Here is a 26,329-nt window from a genome sequence, read left to right as displayed (position 1 = left end):
TTAAAATATATAGTGGAAAGCTAGCTATTTAAAAAATATATATATATAAATATATATATATAATAAAATATATATATAAAATATATAATTGAATCTGAAATTCAATTACACTTGCTAGGAACATTTTGTTTTATGGCTTCAATTTTTCTTCAGCTGCAGTGCTTACATACAGAGATTATTTTCTTCTGAGCCAGGTTTTTGTGAAACGATGGAACACTTCATCATTTTTCTAGATTTCTCAGGAGAGGACTGGTTTGAGCTTTGTGCAAAGATCCACAAGCAACTTAGGAGCACTCTTGGTAACGAGGTTTTGCTACGCTAATCACGCAGGAGGCAGGGAGTAGAAGGATCTCAGAGATTCATCCCAGTTCTAAAACTCGGTGGTTTTATGTTTCTAAGAATAAAACACATTAGAAGAGTAATGATAAGAAGGGCTAGCATCAAGCACATAGAAGAGTTAATCTCGGGGGATGCCTGGGTGGCTCGGTGGTTGAGCATCTGCCTTTGGCTCAGGTCGTGATCTTGGAGTCCCAGGATCCAGTCCCGCATCAGGCTCCCTGCAGAGAGCATGCTTCTCCCTCTGCCTGTGTCTGCCTCTCTCTGTGTGTTTCTCATGAATAAATAAATAAAATCTTAAAAAAAAAAAAAAAAAAGACTAATCTGGGCTTGGGAGGGGATGACTTGCATGTCACAGGAGGAGTGAATCTTTAGTGAACTAGTATATCTTCAGCCTATCAGACTAGATAAACAGGCACCTTCCTCTCATTGATAACCTCACGCTGAAGTCAGTAGGTGAAAACTATGTGGATTTAAAAAAAAAAAAAAAAAAATGGAGCCAGAGAGGAAGACCGCTCCAGCAGTTACCCTTGTGGGTGGCCATCTACGCAGGAGCCCATCTGTGAGACAGGCGCCTTATTGTGTGGGACCTTCCTGTTTTTGCAGTATGAAACAACTGCCCAAGTCATTAAAGTCACAATGACTTTATTAGGGACTAAATTTTGACTCATATTTTACACTTTGTTAGTCACAACTTAATCAGAATTCCTGGGCATCAGGAAAGCAAAGGGGCTGAAAATTCTTCCTTAGAATGCTACGGGCAGTTGAGGAAGTCACAATGGCTCAGAGAAGGTGTACAGCTCAGGGAAACATGCTAGTCTCTGGTTCAGTTCTGGCACTAATTCCATGTGTGATCTTGGGTCAGATAAGTTGACTTTTGTTTTGTTTGGGCAGAGTTTCTTTAGTTATAAAATGGCTAATTTCTAAGGTTCTTTCTGATTCCAAAACATTGCTTCTTTCATACTCTTATTTTGACAGGGAAAGAAGACCCAAAGAAGTGAAGAATTCTAACTGCTAAGCCGCTACACTTCACTTTGCAAAATCTGATGTAAACAAAACACAGGGATTTACTGTACTTACTCTAGAACCCTTTATCAAACTCAAGATTTCCACAATTCTTAACATTTCAGATCATCTGACAGTGAGCATCCCATCTCTTGTCTCCTTTTTCTCTTTCCTTATCTATCATCTGTTTGAAACTTGATGTCACAGTCGCTTTAATGACCTGTTTGTCTTATTGGAGAGGGAAATGAAATTGAATTGAGTGACTAGTAACAGGATTCAGGCTGGAAGAACATACCATTCACTGACCATCAACATCTACTACCCTAGAAACTATAGTTCCAAGATGGGCCATCCCAGAAAACAAGCTCTGCTGTGTTAATATCTGGAGCATATTGCTGGTATACCAGAGAATAAAGTTAGGTCATTCTAACTGTCCATGTGCCATACAGAATGAAATTCATCTAAACAACCAGAATTGAGTGATTCCCTTAACTGCCCAGTGATGTAATAATCCACAACAAATATGTCATGAAAAACAAGCATGAACAAACATCTCTGGCATTACTTTGCAGCAAAACATTGGCATTTATGATGAAGCTAACTGAATAAACTCCCTTTGCTGCTTAAAGGACAACTATCTGCTCCAGTGACATTTTAAAAGTCAAAAGAGGGATAAACCATTAGTGCTTTCATACACAGAAGTAAAAAAACGAAAACTCAAAAGAATTTAAATATAACTTTCTACAACTTGACAGTAGGTCTGAAACAACCCTCAAAATTATTAGGTGTTTCTTCCAACCTATTTATCCTCTTTGCTGCTGTCCATTTTTCTTGGGATTTCTGAAACTGTTCAAGAGGAGATATGGCACACATTATTGGAGCACTAAAAAATTGACTTCTCCTACACCCAAAGTAATTCCCATAAGAATGTTAGTGAAATTTAACATTCCCTTAATTCCAAAAGTTTCTGCAGTGACACAATTAAATAGACAAAAGACACTATATTTATACCCAAGGGCGCTCAAAGATACATTTAAATTTTAGATAAACATTTTTTTTTTTAGTATAAGTGTATTCTAGATACTACATGTTCCAAATATCCCATAAAGAGACTAGATTACATGGGACCCCTGGGTGGCTCAGGGGTTAAGTGTGTCTGCCTTCGGCCCAGGGTATGATCCTGGGGTTCTGGGATCGAGTCCCACATCGGGCTCCCTGCATGGAGCCTGCTTCTCCCTCTGCCTCTGTCTCTGCCTCTCTGTGTGTCTCTCATGAATAAATACATAAAATCTTAAAAAAAAAAAAGAGACTAGATTACAAAATCATATACTCATGTCAGGTTTAGAGGTATTGTATATTTTTAATAATTTGAAATGCTCAAACTTGTTCTTTTTGACAGAGGTCTTCTCTTCTGGTGAGAAACACAGCAACACTGCATCTGTTATTGGAGTTTCAGTCTTATTTTATGTATTTGATCCTTCTCTTTTAATCTGGCTGTTAAGAGAAATACACTTAAAAAAAAAAAAACAGGAATATTGCCAAGTCTGGGGTGCTGGCCTGACGATTAAAGATAGCAAAGGCCTTTCCTTCAGCAGATGACATAAATCATTGCAGCAACTGAGAAAAATCAAGGAATCAAGGTACACTGTTCAGTTACCCTTTTGTTTTTCATTTAAACTATCTACAATTTTTCTGTGCATAATGGCTAATATTTAACCTCAAGCTTCTAAAGCCAGTTCCAAAGCCATGGGGTGCTAATGTGATTCCAAAGCAGATGACTAAGGTTTCTGCTGAACCATTTCATGGCCAGAAGTTCTACAACTTATTATATTTTTAAAATTAGAAATCTTACCATAGATCAGACCCAGAGACCATGCAGTCTAGTGTCCTCTACTGACTAGCAGAAAACAAGGCCTATGTCTCAAGACCTCCATATCTGCCTTGAAAGCCATTGAAACAAAACAGGAAAATCATTCCCCAAATGCATGCTTTCTTTTCATAACCCTATAAGTATTGGTCATGATTCTCTTTAAGAACTGATTTCCAATTTTATTCTATAACATCTCCTGAGGTGTTAAAAATTATGCACTAAGTATTATCTTACTAGAATTTTCAATATTTTTGTAGACACAAAAATCTACCACAGCTTGGTTTTGAGATCACTACTCTACCCCTTTAAATAAATCATGTAACATGTATTGTGTTTAATATTAATTATATTGATTTCTACTAATACTATTTGAGATAAAAGACAATGTGATGCTTCAAAGACTCCTGTGGAAATCAGTACTTCTGGATTAACAGTTTCCCAGGGCTGAAAATTTATAAGATCAACTCTAAGAACCATCTAATAAATAAAGGAAACCCATGGGCTACATAGACGTATCATTTTATTCCCTGAAAGCATACACGTTATCTGTTTTGGCATTTTGGTAATCTCCACACTAGACTATGCACTTACAAATTGAGAAGAATCTGCCACATGTTGAAGTCTAGAATGTATTTTTAAACTATAAAGGATGAAAACAGTGGTCTTATCTAATGTAATTCTATTAAAAAGTGCATTTTCTTATTATTCTTATTAGTTCTTGGTGTATTTCATTTTCTTATTATTAGCTACCACAATTTAAAATAGATGGATGAGTACTTTGCACAATAATACACCCCAAGATGTATAGTTTGTTGGTTTCATGATTAGAAATATTTTATGTAAAGGGATTGGCCAAGTGTCTCTAGCACTTGGACTTTCTTCCACAGGATTTATACTTGAAGTTGATGTTTTATTTCTCAGTTTTGTTCCTTAATTTAATTTAATTTAATTTAATTTAATTATTTAATTTTGGGGGGGGAGGGGCAGAGGGAGGGAGAGAATCTCAAGCAGGCTCCATGCCCAATGTGGAGCCTCTCAGGGCTCCATCTCACAATTCTGAGATCATGATCTGAGCTGAAATCAAGAGTAGGATGCTCAACCGACTGAGCTACTCAGGTGCCCCAGTTTTATCTCTGAATTTTAAAAGAATCTGAGCTTATGGTATGGTCTTCAGTTGGGTTTGCATTTGGGTGGAGCTTGCAACTGGCTCTTTGGCATCTGAAGTCTTTTTTTTGTTGTTGTTGATAGTAGCTGGTATAATTAACTACAGAATTCCCACAATATGTTATTGCAGGTGTGACGCAGGGCTATGTCATATTGATTACATGACACATGAGTTACTCATAGAAGTTCTGGCTCTTTGGTTGACATTTAGATTATTCACCAGTCTAAGGAGTGTAAACCAGAATTGCCAGAAAGATAGATGAAGCTGGTCAAATGAAACAAGAACTGAAAGAAAGAAAGAAAGAAAGAAAGAAAGAAAGAAAGAAAGAAAGAAAGAAAGAAAGAGAAAGAAACCATAACTCAAAAGGGCCTTGTGTTAAAACTGTATCATTAAAAAAAAAAATGCCTATTCTGAGATGTCTCACTATTGCTAACTCTATCCATTCATGATTCCATGACTTAGCCAATTTTCTCAAAGTAAGAGACTTTGGAACTCTTCAGGTATTAACAAAGCCGGAATGACCACAAGTTGCCTGACATAAGGAAAATTACACCAAGTATTCATTTTGCTCAGATTGCTACAGTTGAGGTCAATCCAGAAACACATCTAGAATTAATTGAATATGTGGCTGGGAGAGTAGTGAGAGGAGTATCAGCAGTATGTCATGAACAAAAAACATCACCAGACAATGACAGAATGACTAAACCGCTACACTCCAGACACAACAGATATGTAGAATGGCTGAATTTCAGACACAACACATGTTCATAAATATATTCCCAGCTGAGTGTGTGTTGCCAGTCTCTGAAGGGCTAAGATCCTTGGCCACAGGATGCAGACTTTTCAAGAGAAAGCTAAACTAAATACCCCAATGCCGAACCAAATGACAACCACGATGTGCTTCACATTTCTGTTTACAAGGAAAGAACATTTGACTCTGATAAATTTGTTCTTTGTATCTGACTTTGAACTTGGGAGAAGGCTCAAGAGCAAGCTTTTGCTGCTTCTGGGGGTGCTTTGAAGAGTCACTATAAACCAGAGACGAGTTTCTCATTCAACTGAACAATTAGAAAAATGAGTTGGGCACAGCAAGCAAATGTACATAGTGTGGTACAGTGCAGCAGAAAACAGGATTCCTGGGTTCTAATGGATTTGCTGCTAACAACATAGTTGGTTCTGGACAAATTAGATTAAATTTCCGAGCCTCATGCGAAGGATATTTATTTGAATGCCTACCATGTGCCTAGAGCTGTTTTAAATGCTGGGACTACTATAGCGAACAAGGGAGACCTAATTCATGTCCCTAATAACCTTACCATCTGAGGGAGGAGATGAGTAAATACCAAGTTCCACAACAGAAAATAAAAATTATAAATTGTGATAGCAAATTGTAAAACCAACAAGTTATTGGGTTAGGATAATTAGAGAAGTTCTCTCCAAAGAGATAACATCTAAACTGAGGTCTGAAAAATAAGAAGGGAACTTGATTGAGCCTTAGCTTTCAAAATCTATGATTACATGTTTTGTAACCAAGTCATATAAGAAGATAATAAATTATCCTGTGGATTGCTCTTTAATTTTAATTTTTAAATTATTTACTTTGGAGCAAAAAGAATGAGATTTGATCTTAGGCATCAGCAGTGAGTAGCTGAAGGGCTGGGACAAATCAGTGATCTCTCTTGCATCCTGATTTTACACCGAAAATGGGGATATAGTAATACTTTCCTCCTGGTGAACATCAGAATGAGATCACATAAGGAGAGCTCTGTGTAAGCAGGAAAGCCCTCTTCAGATATGTTTCCTTACCTTGCTACCTTGGACCTGGCAACACAAAAATAAGAAACAGCTATATACTTAGAGAAAGTGGTCCTTTATTTAATGCTCTATCCCAGGACCATAGGGAACTTTGAGAGCAAATAAGCTTTAAAGTGAAGAAATGAGCCTTAAAAATCCCCACATTGCTCCATAACTAATGTTCCCTCCAGCAGAATCGGAGTTCTCTGGGAAATGCAGTCCTGGATCACAGGGCTAGATTTGAAAAGCAATAATTAAAACAGAAAAATCTTTCCTGAGTCGTTCCTCACTAATATCTCCTTCTCCTTTATTACCTTTATGAGAAAGTGCTCATATTTTACTCATTTCAATCCAATTTATTATCTTACTTTAAAGAAAAAGAACCCATTCCTACCCAGGGGGTCATGTTTTTATTTATTTTTGGCCAGGCTCTCTTATTTTAGGATTTACTAAGGGCACTGAAGGGTTTCTTGAAAAGCAGTATATGGCCTTTCTTAGTTTGAAATTTTTTCTATGCCCCATCTACAATGCAGCATTAGACAATGAGTTTATCTTAATACCATAAACATATAGGAGAGTATTAACAAAAGAGTATTTAAAATTATTGTATCAAAACTAGATAAATTCTTTGAAATTAAATTATACTGATTTAAAAATATTTTAAAAGTCATACTGGTAAATCTTGATGAGATATTATCAGGGAAGCTTCCATGCTATGGGTAAGAAAGATGCAAATAAATTTTGTGCAACTAGATCCTGAGTGTGTTAAAATATGGCAGGGAAAAATTCAGTGGCAGCCCACCCTGCCACAAATATAATGTACTGGACACGCCAAGTAAATGCAGATATATTTAAACCATCCTGACTTAGTTACAGAATGGAGCTGGCAATAGCAATCAAATGAATAGGGGCTGAGGCAGGGAGGGCACTGTGCCTTTCAGTTGGGTAGATGGGTAGCATCTGGCTGGCTAAACTGACCCGTCTGGGCTATGAGTGGGACATCTAAGCAGGAGCCGGAGATCATTAATGAATGATCTATCAGAGTCCTTAGCTTCTCACAATCAAATGGGCATGCAAAAGTATACAAGAAATTCATATTACCACTGGATAGTCTGAGCATGTTCCACGAATTTAAATTTTTTCAAAATTCTAAACAATATTTCCATCTTGAATATCATGCAGTACCCGCCAGTGAAGTCATTACCTGTCCTAATATCCATCAAAAGTCCTCACGTCAATAAATTTCTTAAATGACCAAATCAAGAAGAATTTCCGAGAGCTTCTTAAAATATGATAAACCCCAAATCAACTCCCATCAATTGACAAAAGCCTTCATTTGCTTTTTGTTTTTCTCCTGACCATTAAACAGAAAGTTATGTCTCTTTGATACTTTTTAGTCCTACTACTATAAGCATCCATGGAGTCTCAAAAAATTCAAGACATAATCATGCAGGCATCGAGAGCTTGCAATCTGGAGTAGACATAAAACCTCAGAGAACTAAAGTATTAGCTATGATATTAACCAATAAGCTAGGTAATAGGATGATTTATGAAAATCTGATCAAAGTTAGAGTACCTATATCAAGGTTTCAAAAAAAGAAAGCCAAGAAGCATGGCACACCAGGGGTAGGTTCATAGTATAGAACCGATGATGTATTCAAGCCAAAGGGAAGTCTTCAAGGCAATGGAATGCCAAGGGAGGCATAAAGGCCTGTATTTCTTCATTTTCAAGTTATCATAAAACTCTTATATTCTTAAACCAGGTTTTCAATAGATCTTCTAACATCAAGGGCAGAGAGGAAGTTGGAAGTCCACTGTTTTGATCAATGGGAGCTACTAAAACTTGAGTATCATTTTGATTACGTGAGGATAAAAATGTTAATCCTGGCTGCCTTTGTAAAACGAGATTTATTTTCCTGCTGGTGTACATATATATTTTTTGATGATATATATGCATTTTTTAATTCATAAATTAAAACAGCAAAAAGTGGAAAAAAACAGCAATGGCAAAGGCATTTAAAGTAACTCATTTCAACTATTTCCTGCTGGATTTTGAGCACACAATTTTCAGGACTACTACATTAGTTCTCTTTACTTGAAGTGATTAAGACACGTATAGCTTTTACTCAAGAAAGGCAATGAGGAGAACAATAACAAACTTAAAAACCAATGCAACTGATAAAGGGAAGTCCTATGTCTTTCTTAAGTGTAATAAGCCTTCTGGATTTGTAATCAGACCTGTATTTTACTATCTTATCTTCTGCTAATTAACCTTGGAGAAGTCATGTCATAATGAAATTATATTTCATTTAGACTGTGTTTTATATTTTACAAAGATCTCTGGAGTAAATTAGATTTTTAATCCTCAGTTTTTATCACTCTCATCTATAAAACAAGGTCTTCAAATCAATGATATCTATGGTTCCATTTTGGGTTTAAAGTTTTAGGATCTGTTTAATGCAGCCATGTAAGCCTATAACCAGAAAGGATATATTTCCATCTTTTTCTGGCTTGATTTATCAACTTTCCCCATGCATTCTGACCGAAGACGTTACACAGACACCAAATAACCACTTCACTTTGTCCTGTCAGATCAGCTTTATCACACAGCCTATGTGGTTGAATTGGAAAGGTATTTTTATTTAATGACACCTTCTCTTCTTATTGTTTTCTTTTCCAAAATAACTAATTAAAAATTTACTCTTTCAGATAGCAAATGACCAAAAATTCTTGTCCTAAGTCTACATTTTTTAATTGGTTTGATCATGTTTATGACCAATACCTGTGCTTGAGTTTCATTTTTACAATTGATGAAGGTTATAATATGCTATGCTGTTAGCAAGGAGTGAAAAGAACTTGGCCATTTAAACATTTTAAGGAGCATTTTGAAGTGCTATATTTTGAATGGCTAAAAAAATATAAAGAAGTGAAATTGAGCCACTAAGATGAAATTTTATTTTCAATAAATTCACTAAACTTCACTTTCTGAAGGCTTTAGGTTCCAAAAGTGTACATTTTTAAACCGCAAGTAATTAGCAGGAGAAAACACAGTACTGATGAGCAGAAATGCATGATTTATAGCCTTTAAATGCTGCTCCATAAAAAGAAAAAACTATCAGGTACTTCTTAAAGAGAAAAAGATTATCAGGCACTTCCCAAAACAGAAACAAAAGAAACAGAAGTTTTACTGTCTTCTTCATTTCTAAATAACTTAACAGTCCTTTCTTTGTGGAAACACTTGGCCACTTTAAAGTAAATCAAACAAAGGAAGTTACAGTAAAATATCCAGGAGACTAAACAGTTTGGCACCAGTTGAGGGAAACATCACGTACAAATGGGCAAGACAGAGAGGGGCTGGCAGGTCCCTGAAAAAATGTTAAAGTGGAGGGATGTGCTGGGACGCACATCCACTGTTGGCATAGTGCCTTCAAGAGTGTGAAATCTTTTGACTGTGGCACAAGGCTTCCCTAGGATCTTTGGTTTGGTGAGTCCTGGCTTCCAGAAAGCTGATGTATCTCTACTTGCTGAACATATTTATACTCAGAAGTAAAATTTTGGGAAGACTAGCATAAGACTAAGCTCCACCCTTGGCTTTTCCTTCATAGGTAGCAATGGCACCAATTTTGGAAGCTTTTTAGATTAGGACACATTCTCAAAGAAAAATGAAAGATGAGAACGAAGTATAAAAAATGTGAAATAGACGCTTATCCCATTAAAATATTATAATTCTATTTTTTTAAAACTAGTGTCTTGGATTTATATTTGATACTTCAAATACTGTTGTCTGATTTTTTTAATATGAAGATAAAAGCTCCCCTTAAATTGACTTATTTATTAGATTTTGATAATATATTCTTTTCTTACCAGCTAGCCGGGGGTGTAACAATCAAAGGTAATATGCCCTGACTTCATTGCTATTTTATTTTTAGAGATTTGATCACTTGGGGACTTTCAAGTGAATTAGCAGAAAGACCAGGGTGTAAATGAATGAGAATTCAATGAAGGAAATGGTTCGGTCTATATCAAGGAAGAAATATTTAAACTAAGCAAAAGAGATTAAAATTCAAACCTATTACAAAGCACTAAACTTTCAAAACCTTTGATTTGTTAAGTTTTCAAAGAGTAGAACTTAGAACACTCAATGACATGGTCAATAATACAACTTATTTTGTCATAGAAATGGTAACTGAAACAATACCAGATAAACAGCTTAATCTTCTCTTTCTTCTCTTCTTTCTTGTTTGTTGGAAGACAAAGTCTAATGCAGACCGGCTATATGTTACCTCTAGAAAATTTCCCTATATTATTGCTACTGGAGCACTGATCCTGTTTCATGGTCCTGGGGCATGTATTAGAAAGGATATAATGAAATTGCCTCAATTTTTGGATGATAATTAAAAAAAATAAAAGAAAAACCTCTCTCCATTTTCTTTTTATGTTGGAAGAGGGGTGGTAAAAGGGGAATTTTCGGGTTGGTTGTCTTTTAAACAAAACTTCACTGTTTTCTCTTACGCCATGTTAGAGAATTTGGAATAAACAGATCCTGAATTTGGCAAACTGGTCCGCAAGAGGCAACAGATAAGTCTAATACTGTCATTTACATTTCGATGAGTGGTTTACAACTATTTTCTTTTATTTATTTTATTTAAAAAATTTTTAAAAATATTTATTTATTCGTGAGAGACACAGAAAAAGGCAGAGACACAGGTAGAGGGAGGAGAAGCAGGTTCCATGCAAGGAGCCCAATGTGGGACTTGATCCCGGGAATCTGGGATCATGCATGCCCTGAGCCAAAGGCAGACGCTCAACCGCTGAGCCACCCAGGCTTCCCTACAACCATTTTCTATAACTACAGTTTTTCTCCTCCCTTTTCTCTGTTAACAGACACTGCTTCCCAGTCAGGAAGACTGAGTTTCAGGTTATTAATGGCTGGTCTGGAGGTCCAGAATATGGTAATTGCAGATTAGGATTCTGAACCAAATAAGCAATGATGGCCAGAGTTAGGAGAATAAGACCTCCCAGAAATGACAAAATTCCCGTGTAAGAGTTATTAAATACACCTATATTTCTATGTTTAGCTGTCCCGTTAGGATCATTGACAGTGAGTCAGATAGTCCTGGGTGTGAATCCTGCTCTCTTCTTTACCTTAAGGCAATGTAATCCAACTCTTTAAATCTCACTTTACTATAAAATGGAGATGATAATAATAGTATGTATTTCAAAGGGTTGCTGAGAGTATTAATGATGGAATGTAGGTAAGGGGCTTAGCACCATGTTTGCACAGATAGTATATACCCGTAGAAGTAGTTTGGCTATTGACTATTACTGTCCCAATAATAAATGTAAGAGCTGCAGGAGACCACGAAAATACTCTTCTCCCAACTATTTTGTTTTGTAGATAAAGAAAGGCAAAGATTCAAAATGAACTAACTGTTTAAGATAATATTCCTAAATGGAGGCAGAGCTAGACCTCAAACTCATGACTTCAAGCTAGGCTCTTTTACCTTTGGTGCCTCCAGTTCTATAGAAATCTGAGAGTAAAGAGAGAAAAGTTGGATTGAAAATGTTCAAGTGTCCCACCTAGCTGTCAAAACTGATTTTCCTTCTAGTTTGTCCTCTAATCCAGGCCACCTCTAACATTTGTGGGGCCACATACCTAAGTCTGAATAAAGTTATAAATCAAGCTACCTCCAGTGCTCCTACCTCAACAGACATCCCTTCCCAGCAGCTTTGAAGGCCAGCATGAAATGTGAATTCTTGAATTCCTTGGGTATGTCAGTGAAGGGAGACCTAGCTCTGGACCACACCCTGTCCCATTTCTTCCCCAAGGAACTCACATGCAGGAGTGACTACACCCTCAGCCACCACCCGCATGTCAAAACTCCTCCTCCACACTTCTTCCAAAACCAACTGCTGCCTTTTAGGCTACTCTTTGGGCCTAAGGGTGTGAATTCCTACAGCACATCCAGGAAAGAGGTCTGTACCGGCCCTGGAACAGGGTTCAGAACTATTGGGCAGAGAATGTAGGGGGTCTAGTAGATGCATTCTGGTCTGGAGCAGGCACCACAGCTACCCCTTGGCCCCATCGGCTCCTCACCTCCTGGAGCAGAGCACAGTTAAAGGAAGACAAGGCTAGAGTTCTCTTAAAGCAAAAAGTTCAGGTGAAGGACCGCTCTTGCCCTAAGGGTGGGAATGCTCTAGTCATATCATTTAACTTTGAGCAAAAGTAGAAGCAGTCTCCTTCGATAACTGGTCACCTGCCTATCATTTTCGTGACAGAGCTATCAGATGAATCTGTTGACCAACAGATTTATTTCCTTTTTGGTTCTGTTGGATCCAACATTTCCCATACTTACTGATTAGTCAGTTGGATAGAAAAAGGACTCAGCCAAGTGCAGGGCAATCAGCCTACCCTGATCACATGCAACTTGGGTCCCAAGTGGCTCCAGGTTGGTAGAATTATATGAGTTTATTCCTTCCCACCCAAGAGCACAGACGATTATTTGCCTTTATGTTCAATACCCCAGTACAGACACACCTGAAGAACCGGAAAAATAAACCTGTATAGCCAGAAGGACTCACTTCCTCTGTGATGGTATCTGCAGCTGACTTCATGATCCCTTCAAAGAAGAAGGACCTTCTATCTCCCATTCTTATCTTGTAGATTTCCTTAGCAAACGGACTGAAGTGCTAGGTCCTGAGGCTTCATTTTAAAGAGACTACTGCTAGTATGCACGACTGCTCTTTTCAACAATGAAGCATCCATTTTCACTGATTGGGCCCAAACCTCTGTCCCAACACATAAAACAGCCCCGGGCAAAGCTAGTCAAGAAAGAACAGGAGAATGGAGAGTGTGGGGGAGTTAGGAGAGTGACTAGTTGCTTGAACAGAGCTCCTTGGTGCTGCATACCACAGCATGCTCATCTTTTGAAAAGCATTCGACATGCTGGGTACAAGTGACCCCTTGGACGCGTTCACCTGAGAAGCTGGGGCGAGAGACTCTCGGGAAAAGCTCCCTGTCCTCCTCAGTCACAACTACGCCTCACTGGGATTGTTTTGTGTGGGTCCTTCCTCAGCCACTGTTGCTGCAACTCTGTACTTTTCTGACTGAGTCTGTCAGGAAGGAGACAGGAAATTCTAGTCACCCGCACAGCAGCTGCGCCATTCCTCCTATCCTCCTCCAATGACGTCGGTTGGCTTTGGTGACATGAGGTCAGGAACTGAGCCACAGTGAAGGTCAGGAAGATAGGTCAGTGTTTATGCCGTTGTTGGGCTGGGGATCCTGCTGAGGCTATTTGCTTTCTTCCTTGCTATACTGTTTCTCTTTCCGTTCCTCTTTTTTATAATGCGGAGCCAAAGCATCCTGTTTTGAAAACATCTGACTGTTTTGCCACCGAGGAACTCATGCTCTGATGCATTTCGCTGAAGTGTAAGACAATTCTTCTAATTCGGGAGGCGATAAAAGTTGAAGCAAAAATTAATGAACAAGTCTCAGAAGCCAATCTGTCGTTATAGAAAACAGTTCTAACACGTCCAACTGAACTTGGGCTGCTGGCAGGAAGGTTCACTTGACATCCTTTTCATCTTGAAAAACAATGTCACTGCCTCATAACACTGCTTCATTTATTTCATCTTGTAATTTGGGGCGGGGGCAGAAATAACCTACACTACTAAGCCACCTGGCTGCATCGTTCTCTATAATCCTGGAATTCCATTTGGCCTATGGCCAGCGTTCAAGGGATAGGGGAAATCGGGCCCAAGGAGGAGACTACGTTTCTATAGGTCACAGAAACAGTTCCTTATCTAACTCTCAGGCTCTAAAGCACACTTGGGAAAGTTGGTTATAATCTTTGAATCACAATTTTCTTTAAAATATAAGAGGGTTAAGAAAAACACTAAACACACAACCCTCCCAAGATGTGCTACATATGAAAGACTGCTTCCTTTTCCTCGGCTAGGCACAGTCACCCCTCTACCATTTGCAGGTTCCCAAACACACCCTACGCCAAGCACTGGCTTTCCCATCACCACTGTTGAGTAGGTGAAAACTCAGTAAATCACTTAGTTGATCAAACTAAGGACATACAGTTTTTGCAAAGATGTAGCAGATGCTATTAATAAGTCATCATTCATTGAATCTTTACAACCCAGCAGGTGCCTTGCTGAGTATTTTAGATGCATTATCTCATTTAATCTTCACAGTGACCCAGTAAGGTAGGTACCACTTTTATACCTATTTTCCAGATAAGAAAATAGTCTTAGAAGAGTTAAGTAAGTTAGCCAAGGTCAAGTAGGTAGTAAATGATAGAGATAGGATGTGATCTTTTGACTCTAAAGACCATGCTTTTCACATACTTCCTGTACAGAACATCTTCAGACTCACTTCCAAATCTGTAACTCAGATCTGCCATGGCTCTTTTGTTCAGTGAGGAGAAGAAAAAGATGATTAGATACAACTACCTAGTAGTGACAATGGTGATGGTGCTGATGATGATGATTATATTTTTTAAACACTGACTTGGGTGGAATGTTCAAATAATTTCAACAAGATTTATGATTAAATGTGGGACTTTATTTTTTACCATAAACAATTAAGTTCCCCCAAAACTGACAGTGATCAATTTCTTTTTGGTGGCCACAAAAATATTTTCGTAGCCATGGGTTAAGTTTTACCTGAGACAATTATCTGGATAATCAAGATTTGGGGGTAACATGATTGCTAAGTAAAAAGAGAAAGAGATCTTTTTACAAATGAAATTGACTTTAGCTGTCAGCTGAGCACTATTTATCCACTGGATAATTGCTTTGCCCTACAACCTTTCCACCGCAGATGTAGAAAATAGGTACATGCCTTCTACGTAAGCTAACTATGCCAGCATTAAGGTTTAGCCCTTTCCTTAGGGTTAGCTCTATTCGACTTTCATTGCTTCCTGCACAGGACACCATAAAGGAGGAGCGGAAGCCCGAAGTGATTGGCATTCTCACCAGGTGCTACACAGTCCTTGGTCTCAGAGCCTTAATGACCCTTACATGGAATATGAAACATTTTTTAAAATAAATTTGCAAAACAGACAATGTGTCATTTCAGCAGTCCAAATCCAAACCTTGTTAGAATCTATGAGGCATCAACAATCAAAACGAAAAATAATGACAATTTGCAGTTTTTCAATGAGTACTATTTTTCTCCCCTGGAGTTAGTTGGCTTTCTCTTAGCAACCCAAGAAGAAAGTTCAGCATGTCTTTTATGGTGAAACCTGCTGAAAAACTACCCTTAGATACTGGATCTACAACTCGTATGGGTATCAATGCTCACAGCACACAGTAAATAGAGGATCTGTTAATGCTCCAAAGTAGGCTGAAGCATGTGTGCAAATCTTTCTACTTGGAATCCTGTGTGGATTGGAGAAGTTACGCAGTTAAGCCCTCCTCATAGGGAAGCAGTTGGTTGAGATTTGCAACAGCCTGGAAAATCCCAGATTTTGGCTTTCATTTGAGAACTTCAGAAAAACATCAGTCAATAGTTAAATCTCAAAAGTTTTCTTTTTTCCAACTTGAATCTAAACTAAAATTTGGGAAAGAGACTTACTTCATTTTTTGCCCTTTCATTAACCAATAAACAAGAGTAAAAAGAGTCTATTCTCCCCCCACCCCAGCCCCCTTCAAAACCTCTAAGGACTCAATGCTCCTTCTGCTCAGACCCTGTGAACAGGAGCCAGTAAGCCTTGATAGGAAGGTGATACTTTTAACCCTAGTAAAGAGGGAGTAGGGACACACATTCCCTAGCGAACCTCAGGGCTGGAAAGGGCATGTTGGCAGGTGTGGAGCAAAGCTCTTCCCGGACCCAGAACCTTAAGACAGTAAGACAATACCTAAGGCTAGGATGGTTGGGGATTCTTAAAATGCGTACTTATAAGGGTCCAGTGTTAAGGTTTTCCATTAAAAACAATAGCAGTAAGTATATACATATATACACACACACATCATATATATTTATAAAGTTAGCATTCTCCAAGTTGGGGGGGCGGAGACAAACAAAAAGCAGCAACTCTCACTACATAAATTAGCACTCTAAATCCAGGTGTTAATTAAACAAATGATATAATGATAGATAATTAAAACCCTTCCACATTAAGTTTTGTCTGGGAATCGTAAACAAAACTATTGTTTTGAAGTATGGTGGAACTTTTTTCAAGTAATTCTTCGAAAAGCAGCAAACTTTAAAAAAAAAAAAAAACTTTCGCTTGTTGGAGATAAAGTATATATTGTTTCCTTTACAAAAAAAAATCTCGGGTCACACCAGCATCACAAAAGAAATATTCGAAAATCCCAGAATGTCCTTCGGAGAAAAATTTCAGAATTTCTAATGCTTCAGGGCTAACCATTCTCTGCACTGATATACTGAGGTCACGTTATTGTTCAAAAATAATAATAATAATAATAATAGGTCTAACACCTGATTGCAATGCAACGTGTTGTCCATTTCACCCTACGAATTCATTCAGAGGCTGTCTACCTGACAATTGTCTTTAAAAAAAAAAAAGGGACCTTTCAATTTTGCACAGTGATTCGTGAGCTTTTGAAGCACCTCTCCCCTTAGACATATTCTGAACTACATCAATCAACAACACAAGTTTGGTTTCTGGGAACGAAGCGGGGGTTTAGCTTTTGCCCTAGCATCGAGGCACAAGCAGAGTGTGGCAGCCGGGGCCGGAATCCTCGGAGGCAGCCGTGCAAACCCGCGTCCCCCGCGGCGTCCTCGGATGCACCCGCGCCGCAGGCCGCGGCCGGGGCGCCCCGGGGAGCGCGGGGGGCGCGGGGGGCCGGGGCGCCGGGGAGGGGCGCGGGGCAGCCAGGCGCCCGCGGGCCTCTTACCTTGTTAGAAGCCATCTCACTGACGGAGCGGTAGGTCTGGATGGTCTCGAGCTGGTCTAGGCACCAGTCCAATTCCTCCAGCGTTTCCATTGCTAATTTTTGATAAGATTCTTCTGCAAACAAACACACAGGCATGTAGTTAGGCTGGAGCGGCTGCAGGCTGTCCATCGCCGCGGCCCCGCTGCCGCCGCACACCCCGGAGCTACTGAAGGTCGCCCCGAGCTCCTTCATGATTCGCGCGCCGACTCCTGCCTTCCAGCTCCCTCCACCAGGAGAGCAAATCACCGCGGCGCTCCGCCTGGGCCGGCTGGTGCCAGGGGTTCGCGCCGCCGCCGCCCCCCCAGCCCCCGCCCCCCGCGGGGATGAGGTGTCCGCGATCTACCAAGAAACTTCCTCCGAGGAAGAAGGCGGGGAACCATCTCTCAGAGGCTCATCTGCATACATGTGTCCCAAACCTAAAGGCAGAAGCAGCGAGTTTTCTCAGGCTCCCTCTGCCTTAGTCATCCTGGGGCTCTTTAGGGTGCGTGATGTCATTTCTGAGCGTTTGCAGGCTAGAGGAGAAATGAGAAAAGGCTTTTCTCATTTTTGCTTTTCTTCTAAATGAAACGCAGGGGGGAAGATTGGGAGGGTGGCGCGGGGTGGGGGCACGGACAGTCAACGTTGGGAGGCGAGGCAGTCAGTCACTCGTTCCTGGGGATGTGCACACAGTGGAGTGACTTTTAACTCCGCAAACACCGACCCCCAGCAGCTGGAGGTGGTGGCTCTTCCTCCGCTCTTCTGACTCTCTCCCTTAAGGAAAGGCAAAATGAAGTTTCCCTGATAAGACTTGGGTCTGAGAGAAACTGGAGTTTTTTACACGCTTATGGGCCACAGTAGGTAGGCAGCTCTTGTTATACTAAACAAAGCTAAAACTTCTCTTCTCCAACTGTCAGGATCACTGGGAAATTCTGAACCGGACTTTCAGGTGGAGCCAGATGGGGACACTGCAGAATTTCACTTTGATTAAAGTGGGGTGCTCTGGTTTGTGGTTACAGAACTCTACAGACTTTCTAGAAATGTTTCTTAATTGTCCATTCAAAAAATATTATTTTTTAAGATCATGTTTTTTCTTTTTTGCTGGGTGATAATAAAGTTCTTTCTGAATGGTTACAATATATCAATTCCATACTCAAACATTGAGGAGTCTGAACTAATACTCAGGAATATTGACTTAAGACCTCTATGCTAGTAAACTCTGAATTAACTCAATAGATAGATGCTGGATGAATTAACGATGCTACAGATGGTTATAAAAAGTCAGACTCTCCTGCAACCATGACTGATTTTGAAAGGAACAACATTCATTAATTCTACCAATCTTTCTGGAATGCAAGCACATAATAGGCACTAATAAAATCAAAAGTCTTGTTTGGAATTCTCCTAGAGAGATTACATACATCCCTGTCAAGTTTAGAATACATTTTTTCCTATGTTCATACAGAAGTCTGAAGGAGACCACATACCCTTTTATCATTATTTGAAATTTTGTGTGTGTGGCACTCATACTTGAACCCGAAGAAAAGAGAATAAGCACAACAGACTCTAAGAGACTGAGATCACTTGCCCACAGACGCACATTTCAAAGAATAGATGCTTTATGTATTCCTCGAATATGCATACACCTCAGGATAGCTTGGGGTTAACATTCAATATCCTGTATGTCATACTTAAAAAGCCCCAAAACCGCTGGAGGTGTCTTCCTCTATTTTTTTCACACTCCTCAACAATGTGCAGACAAGAACTGAGGTGTTTAGAGTAAAACTCATTTCAAGCCAGACTTACACATACCTTCTCCTTTCCTCCCCAGTTTTGCTCAGCTGCCTCAACTTGCGGAATCTCCTCACCCCCTAGTGTGTCCAAAACACTCCCTTATTTCCTCTAGTTCCCTCCAGAGGAGCACTTCTTCCAAGGAAGCTTTTCCTGAAGTGCCCGAACCTCCTCTATCCCATTCCCAGCCTCTCATCAAAGGAAAAGTCCAACTACTTCCCAACTACTTGGACTTTACCACCTTGCTGTCCATATCACCCCGTGGTTCTCTGGTACCTGGGATGCTCAGGGCTTTTGAATTGGCTGATATGCAAAATGACTGTAAGATCATCTATCACCGTTCTCCTTCTTGGAGAGGGAAAAAAAGGGATCCAATTTCCACTCAGGGTTGACAAAAGAACTACAATAATTATAGCAGCAAAAGCACTAGAAAGAGGGAGGACTTTTCAAAAATCCACAATTAAGGGTTACCTGCCCAGCTCATTCCCGGTCTGTGACCCAGAACAAGGACACGTGAGCTCCTAGAATTAGTATAGTAGTGATTTGCCAGTGACCGGCCAGTGAATGTGACAGGCCCTTCCTCTCCACTGCCCTTTCTTATAATGGTCAGCTACAATATTCTTTAATTCAAAGTTTTTTGAAGTTAATGTGGAAGTTAATGACAATTTGTTCCTTTTCAGATTCTTAATCTATAGTCAAGACTTTGTGTCCCATTTTAGACCCTTCTTATCACAGAGACTAAAGTGGGAGGCACAGATGTCAGAGTGGGCTGAGTATATGGGCATCAAACCCCTGCTACTTCTGGGTAGTACAGCCAAAAGAAAGGACGGATGCTGCTCACGAACTTCCTGACTCCAGCACCAGCGCCAGATCTGGAACCTACCAGATACTCAGTAAATACGCAGAGGAATGGAGACCAAAGTGCCTGCCCAAGTAGCCTGCAAATACTTGGATATCTAGAGGCTGAATGGTGCATCTGTAGTAGTGTGGCTAGCGCACCAGTTCTGGAGTGAGACTCAAGCATTTTGAGTTTCTCTTCTACTGCTTACTGTGTGATGCTGGACCTCAACTTCTACATCTTAAAATAAGGATAAGAATACTTATCTCGTAAAGTTATATAGGGATTAGAGAGAAAGCATTAAAGCTTCTGGTATGGTAGCCAGTTCTCAGTAGATGATCAATCCAGAGAAGCATAACTCTTAATAGTAATCAAAGTAACCCAGGGCCTGGCATTTGGGAGTAGTGAGGGATAGGAAGGGAGATAGAGGACTTGTGTAGTCCACAAAGGGTGGAGCTACATAATTTGTGGGGTCCAGTGCAAAATGAAAATGCAGGGCCTCTGATTCAAACAGCAGGAAAAGTGCTGTTGAAAGTAGTAAAGTATGAAACTCTTTTTTCCTTCTGGAATCTCTCTCTCTCTCTCTCTCAACCTGTCATACTGGTATTTTTTGGGTTTTGTCTAAGCATTTTATTTTAGGATAGCTCTAGATTTACAGAAAAACTGAAAAGCTAATATAGAGAATTCCTAGATAACCCATGTTTAGGTTTCCTTATTGTTGACATCTTACATTATTATGGCACATTTATCACAATTCATCAATGGCATGGTGTGTTCTATTTACTCTCTAATACTGTGTTCCCTCAGGCATAAGGATACCACAAGGAGAGTGCAGACCCTCACAGGCCCCAGCCCCTGCATCCAGTGACTGAGTGCAATACACAGTTCACAAGTCACAGGGCTACCCCTATCCGCCAGCTGCCAAACTCATCTCCTGTGCCCCAGCCAGGGCCAGGCTCTGGGGAAGTCAGACATTCCCTTCCTCACCGTACCGATGCACCACTCCACAGCAGATAGGTGGCCCCTAAGGATGCCACAAGTTCGGCATGGGGCATACTAGACACCCAGATCAGAGGTGGACAAGAGGCTCACTCCCACCAAGACACGTCCTGGTCTACCATGGTACTGCCATGCCAGCCCAGGCCAGGGATGGCTGCGACCATGCCCCATGTGAGATTTTGCAAGGCACACATGCCCAACTCAGACCCTCTCTGCACCTGCACCCTGAGGCCCTTCTGGGAATGGATGGCAAGGATGAGGGATGCTGGATGAGTTCTAGGGTGCCAGGGATCAAGGTGGCTGATGACATGTCCAGGGGAGGCAGGCAAGTGGCAGGAAAAAGGTGGGACAGCCTAAGAACCAAGGCTCCAAGCCACTGGAGTAAGTATATTCTATTTTACCCTCAGATTTCACTTACAAAACATAAGATCAAAGATAAAGTTATTATAAGTTTCAAGATATCAACTATGGGGCCCTGCTGGATATGGGGCACTATGCATCTTACACAGGTTGCATGACCGTGAAGCTGGTCATTTCCTGTCTTACAAAAAAAAAAAAAAAAAAAAAGGCTCTGAGAATGAACAATGCTTAATATCACAGAAGCAAGGCTTAAGGGGATGGGAGCAAGTGATGGGACCATGTATGGTCATGGGATTGACCCTATTTATCACAAATTTCCAGAGGGACAGGGAAAACCAAACTCTCATGTGTTTTTCCCTCTACCAAGAGTGGCAAAGAGAGATTTACTTCCTCTTGTAGGTCTGGTAGGAATCGCATTTGGCCCTGGTAAACAGGAAGAAAGAATGGATAAATAATTATAGTTAATATTAATCTGATAATAATATGTGGCATTCATAAATAACCTCTCCTCAAAGGAGCTCCAAGGACACTACTCATTTATCCTTGCAACATCTCTGTGGTAGCCACAGGTATGAAGAAGAGGTATGATTATCTATAATTTACCTTAAGGCACAAGCCAAGAAGTCAGAGGTTAAATTACTGGAGCAGGATTCCTGGCAAGACCATATCTTGGTCTCTTAACTAAAGGATTCAGCTCCACACTGAAAATGCACGAATCCCTGAAAATGCTGATTTAGGGTGGCATCTTCCCCTTGGGTATTTTCTGTTTAAAATTGTGTAATTGCTTTCTTAAATGTTGTCACCTTCTTGAGTCTCCTCTTCCCTTTTCTGATGTATCTAACGCAGTCAGTAGCGCAAGGAGACTGTGTGGTATTTACTCAGAAGACCTGGTGTGGTTCTGGTCCTTCATCTTGCTTCAGTTGGCTGACCTAATGCAAGTTACCTAAGTGTGCTGAGACTAAGTTTCTTTATCTGGAAAGTGAGGGTTAAGAAGAAAACTTACCCTATTCTCAGTGGGAAGGTAAAATAGGAGAATGTCCACAAAACCAGACTGTCAACCTTTAAGTATTGTGCACATTTTGTAAATATCACATTTATTATTACAGATGGGATATAGATACATTAGAGAAAATTACAAAGAGGCAAACATTTTATCACAAACGTGATAAAAATGTCACGTTTTTACTAAGATCATTATTAATCCTTTTGTGTATATCTGTTCATGTATGTGTGTGGAGATCATACTATACAAACTGTTGAGTTACACTTGTTTTAATGGTTTTCCAATTCAACTAATACTTAGCCCACATTCCAATTTCCCCAGGTTTTTTTCTACATAAATCCAGTAGAAATGTGTGTGTGTGTGTGTGTGTGTGTGTGTGTGTGTATAGAGAGAGAGAGAGAGAAAGAGACAGAGAGAGGTGTGGGAAAGGACAGACTCAGAGATGGGAAGGGAAAGGGTAATGAGAAATCTCAGCCTGGCCACAAAGAGCTAACTCCTCATAGCTGGAAAACATGGAAATAGATCTTAGCAGTAAGGAAGTCAGTGACCCAGCTGGTAACAGACCTCAGGTATCCTAAGAGTTGGCCTCACACTCAGTGCAGGGAAGTGTTATTATGCAACTGATCTCTGGGTAAAGTGGAGACAGAGGCCATTTACACACCTATATCATTTAAATTTTGAAGCCCTGAGTATCATAATTCTTTTTTTTTAATTATTATTTATTTATGATAGTCACAGAGAGAGAGAGAGAGAGAGAGAGAGGCAGAGACACAGGCAGAGGGAGAAGCAGGCTCCATGCAGGGAGCCCGACGCGGGACTCGATCCCAGGTCTCCAGGATCGCGCCCCGGGCCAAAGGCAGGCGCCAAACCGCTGCGCCACCCAGGGATCCCTCATAACTCTTAATACAGATAAGAATTTAGCAAATGAGAGCATCACATTATAGCCCAAATATAAATTTTCTACAAATAATATCTCAATCCAATTTTTTATTGAGATGTGACTGACATACAAAAGAGCTGTGCATATTTAATATGTACATCCTGATGAATTTGACGATAAGCATACGCTTGTGAAACTGTCACCATAAACAACGTCATAAACTAAACCATCACCTCTAAAAGTTTTCTTCCTCCCTCTGTGGGTATGGGGGTGTGCATGTGTGTTATGAAAATATTTAACGTAAGATCTACCCTCTTAACCAATTTTTAAGTAAATGATATATTATTGTTAACTATATGCACTATGCTATACAGTAGTCTTTAGGATTTACTCACTTTGCATATCTGAAACTATGTGCCTTTTGACCAACACCTTCTCAATGCCCATTCCCCCAGCCCTTAGCAACTACCATTCTACTCTCAGCTTTTATGTATTTTACAATTTTAGATTCCTGATATAAGGGATCGTTCTAAATACAACTTTAAGATAGCTCCATATGTATCAGAAACATATCCATCAAGTCATTTCACTTTCTGCCCAAAGACAGCACATAGAAAAGAATATAAATAACCTTTTGTTTAGCTTTCTCATATAATTGGCCTCTTCCCAGTAGAAAAGGTGGTAGTTATTTTCAAGGTTATGCAATAGTTAAATCAATCAGAACAACTGTCACATGCAACAACAGGGATGAATCTAATAAATGTAAATGTCAAGCAAAAGAAACCAGATATTGCAAAGCGCATACAAATGGGATTCAATTTATATAAAGTTCAAAAGAGGCAAAAATGAATCTAGGTTATCAAAAGTCAAGATACTAGTTACTGTGGAGAGCTAGTGACTGGAAGGGACTTAAGGGGGGGCTTCTACAGGTGCTGGTAATGGTCCATCTCTTGCTCTGACTACTGGTTACATGACTTTAAAAAGCAAATAATAGGATTTCTAAAAAAACACAAATTTCCTTTCCTTTTGTTGAACTATAGAATGAGTAGCAACAGAATTTGAATAAATCTAACACAGCTGAAAAACAGCACCCCCCCCAATATGCTAATTTATATTGCATAGATCAGAATGCTCCTACTAACTCAAAAGTCAGTGGAACACATTGGAGTCTGATCCAGACATTTATAAATCCTGATGGTGCCGTTCATTTCCTAGCAGTGTAACCTTAGACAAGCTGAGTAGCCTGACTATGCCTCTGTTTCTTTACCTGTGAAACAGGAAGACAGCATAAACTAGCTGTGAGAATTAAGGGAAGCAACCCATGCCAAGTGTTTGGTACAGCGCTCACACATGTCAGGAACATTTTTATTGCCTGTCCCCATCCCCAACCTTATCCCTATTCCTGGTCACTTTCCTGAAGGTAGATTGCCACATATTTCATAGCTGAGCTGGGTGGAGTTTTGGTCTGGAGAAGAGTACATGTAAGTGACTATGAAATCCTAAATTGTCCCTCCCACGGTGTGACCTCAGATAGGAACTGCTTCTTGGTTAGGTTAGAGTTTATTGATGTTCACTTCTAAAATATAGACCTGGCCTGATATATCATTCTGCTTTCACCAAATCCTGACTGACACACCAGATCAGTGGACCTTCAGAAGTAGAGAACTATACAAGAGAGCTGTTTGTTCATTTATTCATTCCACAAAAATACATCGAGTATTTAGTATAAGCCAAGCCTGATGCTCAATGCTGGGTGTTACAGTAATGAATGAGACATAGTCCCCCTGCATTGAATGATCATATAAGAAACCCCTTTCCCATTCTCCAGAATTACCCCTCTGTGAAACGGGGTGCCTTAGCAGCTTCCTCCCCTTCCCTGCCCCCTGTCCCAAATTTATACATTATCTTTGTGAAAATTAGAAAAATGTGCCTTCTCTCGGCAGACATTGCCCTTGGGCAGAAAGGTTGGGAAGTGACGCATGGGCTGAAATTCAGCTCTTCTCATCACCTGGCTGAGTACCTTTGATCAGTACCCAAACTACACAATGACCTTATGCAATGGCCCAGTGGCACAAACTAGCAGGAAGCTTTCTCCCACATGACTGGGAATGCTCTGTGAAAGCAGAGCACAGAACACAGAGTCACAGCAAAATCCACACTTTAACCTCAAAATAAAGCAAACCCTTGACATTGAAAGGAAAGTATCCCAAGACCTTTCCTAGCTCTTAATTTGTGAATACCATAATAACTGAAATAGCATTAAATAGGCCTCTATAAAATAGCTTAAAAATTTAATTTAATAGACTAATTATTACCTTTAAATACAGTTTTTGTTTTTGTAGACAAAGCTTCTAAAGCAAGCGCCCCGCAGGGGGAAAAAGTATTAAAGAAGTCCTTCATCAGGAAAACTAAGAAACCACTCTTCTGATCCTTGGAGGTGAGAAGTGTGTATTAATTGGATTCTCTGTATTCGGCCTATGACTCTAGCTTTATCCACAAGCTTCTAACCCTGTAGATGTCCGCTCTAGGTTCTTCGCACCGCACCTGGAAGTTAGCAGGCTTATTTCATTCCTCCGTTGCTCCTCACAACGCAATAAGTATTTGTTAAAATGCAAAATAGTTGCATACATATGGAAATCAGCCTCTCTTTATTTCAAGGTGTTAAGTTGTGGCTATTGGTCTATTTATTTAGTGGTCTTGGTTATGATTTTTTTCCCCTTATATTAGCAATACTTTTCTTTTAATTGTAAGTTCTTATGTCCAAAGGTATTTATTTTCTTTCGATGAATATCTGGTAAATGAAATGTACCTGTGTTAGAGTGCAACATTTCAAGAAGGCATGTTGCTTTAACCTCGAGTAAAACATTCTTAGAACAAATCACAGAAACTGGAAGACATTTATACATTCTGTAACATAGTTCTTTCAAAGGCAGTTTGTAAGCCCTACGTGGCCTTTCTCTAGGCAGGACTTTGTCACTGTGTCTCTATAAATATGGAACTTTGCAATTGCATATGACAGGGATTTCGCTGTGGGTGGATTCACAGAAGAGGTTCACTGCCCTCAAGAGAAATAACAGTGAAAAGTAGGTCATTTTGATGTCGATTTCTTTAGCAAACTCCTCTAAGACTAGAACTTAAAAAACGTCCAATCCAACTAGCTTTTGTAGTTAGTAGTTAGTTTAGTAACTTGACAGTTTACCAAGTACTTTCATTTGCAAATCTTAGTTTTTCCTTGAAATATAAATCCCATGAGATAGAAATTATTATTACATATTATTATTAAACACTTTCTATTATGCATGAGAGGAAATTGAGGCTTGTTGGTGTTTAATGATTTGCTCAAAGTTATCCAATGAGAGAGAGAGAAGATGAGAGATTGGGAGGAAGGAGGGAGGTAGTGG

At 39.8% G+C, this 26,329-nt stretch overlaps 1 protein-coding gene and 1 long non-coding RNA gene across 11 annotated transcripts in view; one reads left to right on the top strand and one right to left on the bottom strand.

Moving 5' to 3' along the window:
* PDE4B (phosphodiesterase 4B) overlaps positions 1-26,329 on the bottom strand; it is a 548,107-nt gene that overhangs the window by 22,986 nt on the left and 498,792 nt on the right. For 6 of the 7 annotated variants that reach the window (XM_077892166.1, XM_077892167.1, XM_077892170.1 and 3 more), the window contains one exon: positions 17,043-17,155. In XM_077892166.1, the coding sequence (XP_077748292.1) occupies positions 17,043-17,155 (113 nt within the window). Of the gene's footprint in view, positions 1-17,042; positions 17,156-17,424; positions 17,582-26,329 lie in introns of those variants that run through there. The other variant, XM_077892171.1, reaches the window with a different exon arrangement.
* On the top strand, positions 1,059-13,846 carry LOC144310748 (uncharacterized). Of its 4 annotated transcripts, none has more exons than XR_013376422.1 (4): positions 1,059-1,196; positions 1,315-1,477; positions 2,741-2,981; positions 12,698-13,846. It is a non-coding gene; the product is annotated as an uncharacterized LOC144310748 (long non-coding RNA). The 4 variants fall into 4 exon arrangements; XR_013376419.1 differs by lacking the exon at positions 12,698-13,846 and adding an exon at positions 10,422-10,577; XR_013376420.1 differs by lacking the exon at positions 12,698-13,846 and adding an exon at positions 4,587-10,390.

The sequence above is a fragment of the Canis aureus genome, chromosome 3 (assembly GCF_053574225.1).
Source record: "Canis aureus isolate CA01 chromosome 3, VMU_Caureus_v.1.0, whole genome shotgun sequence".
Taxonomy (NCBI): domain Eukaryota; kingdom Metazoa; phylum Chordata; class Mammalia; order Carnivora; family Canidae; genus Canis; species Canis aureus.
This window is presented reverse-complemented; position numbering and strand designations above follow the sequence as displayed.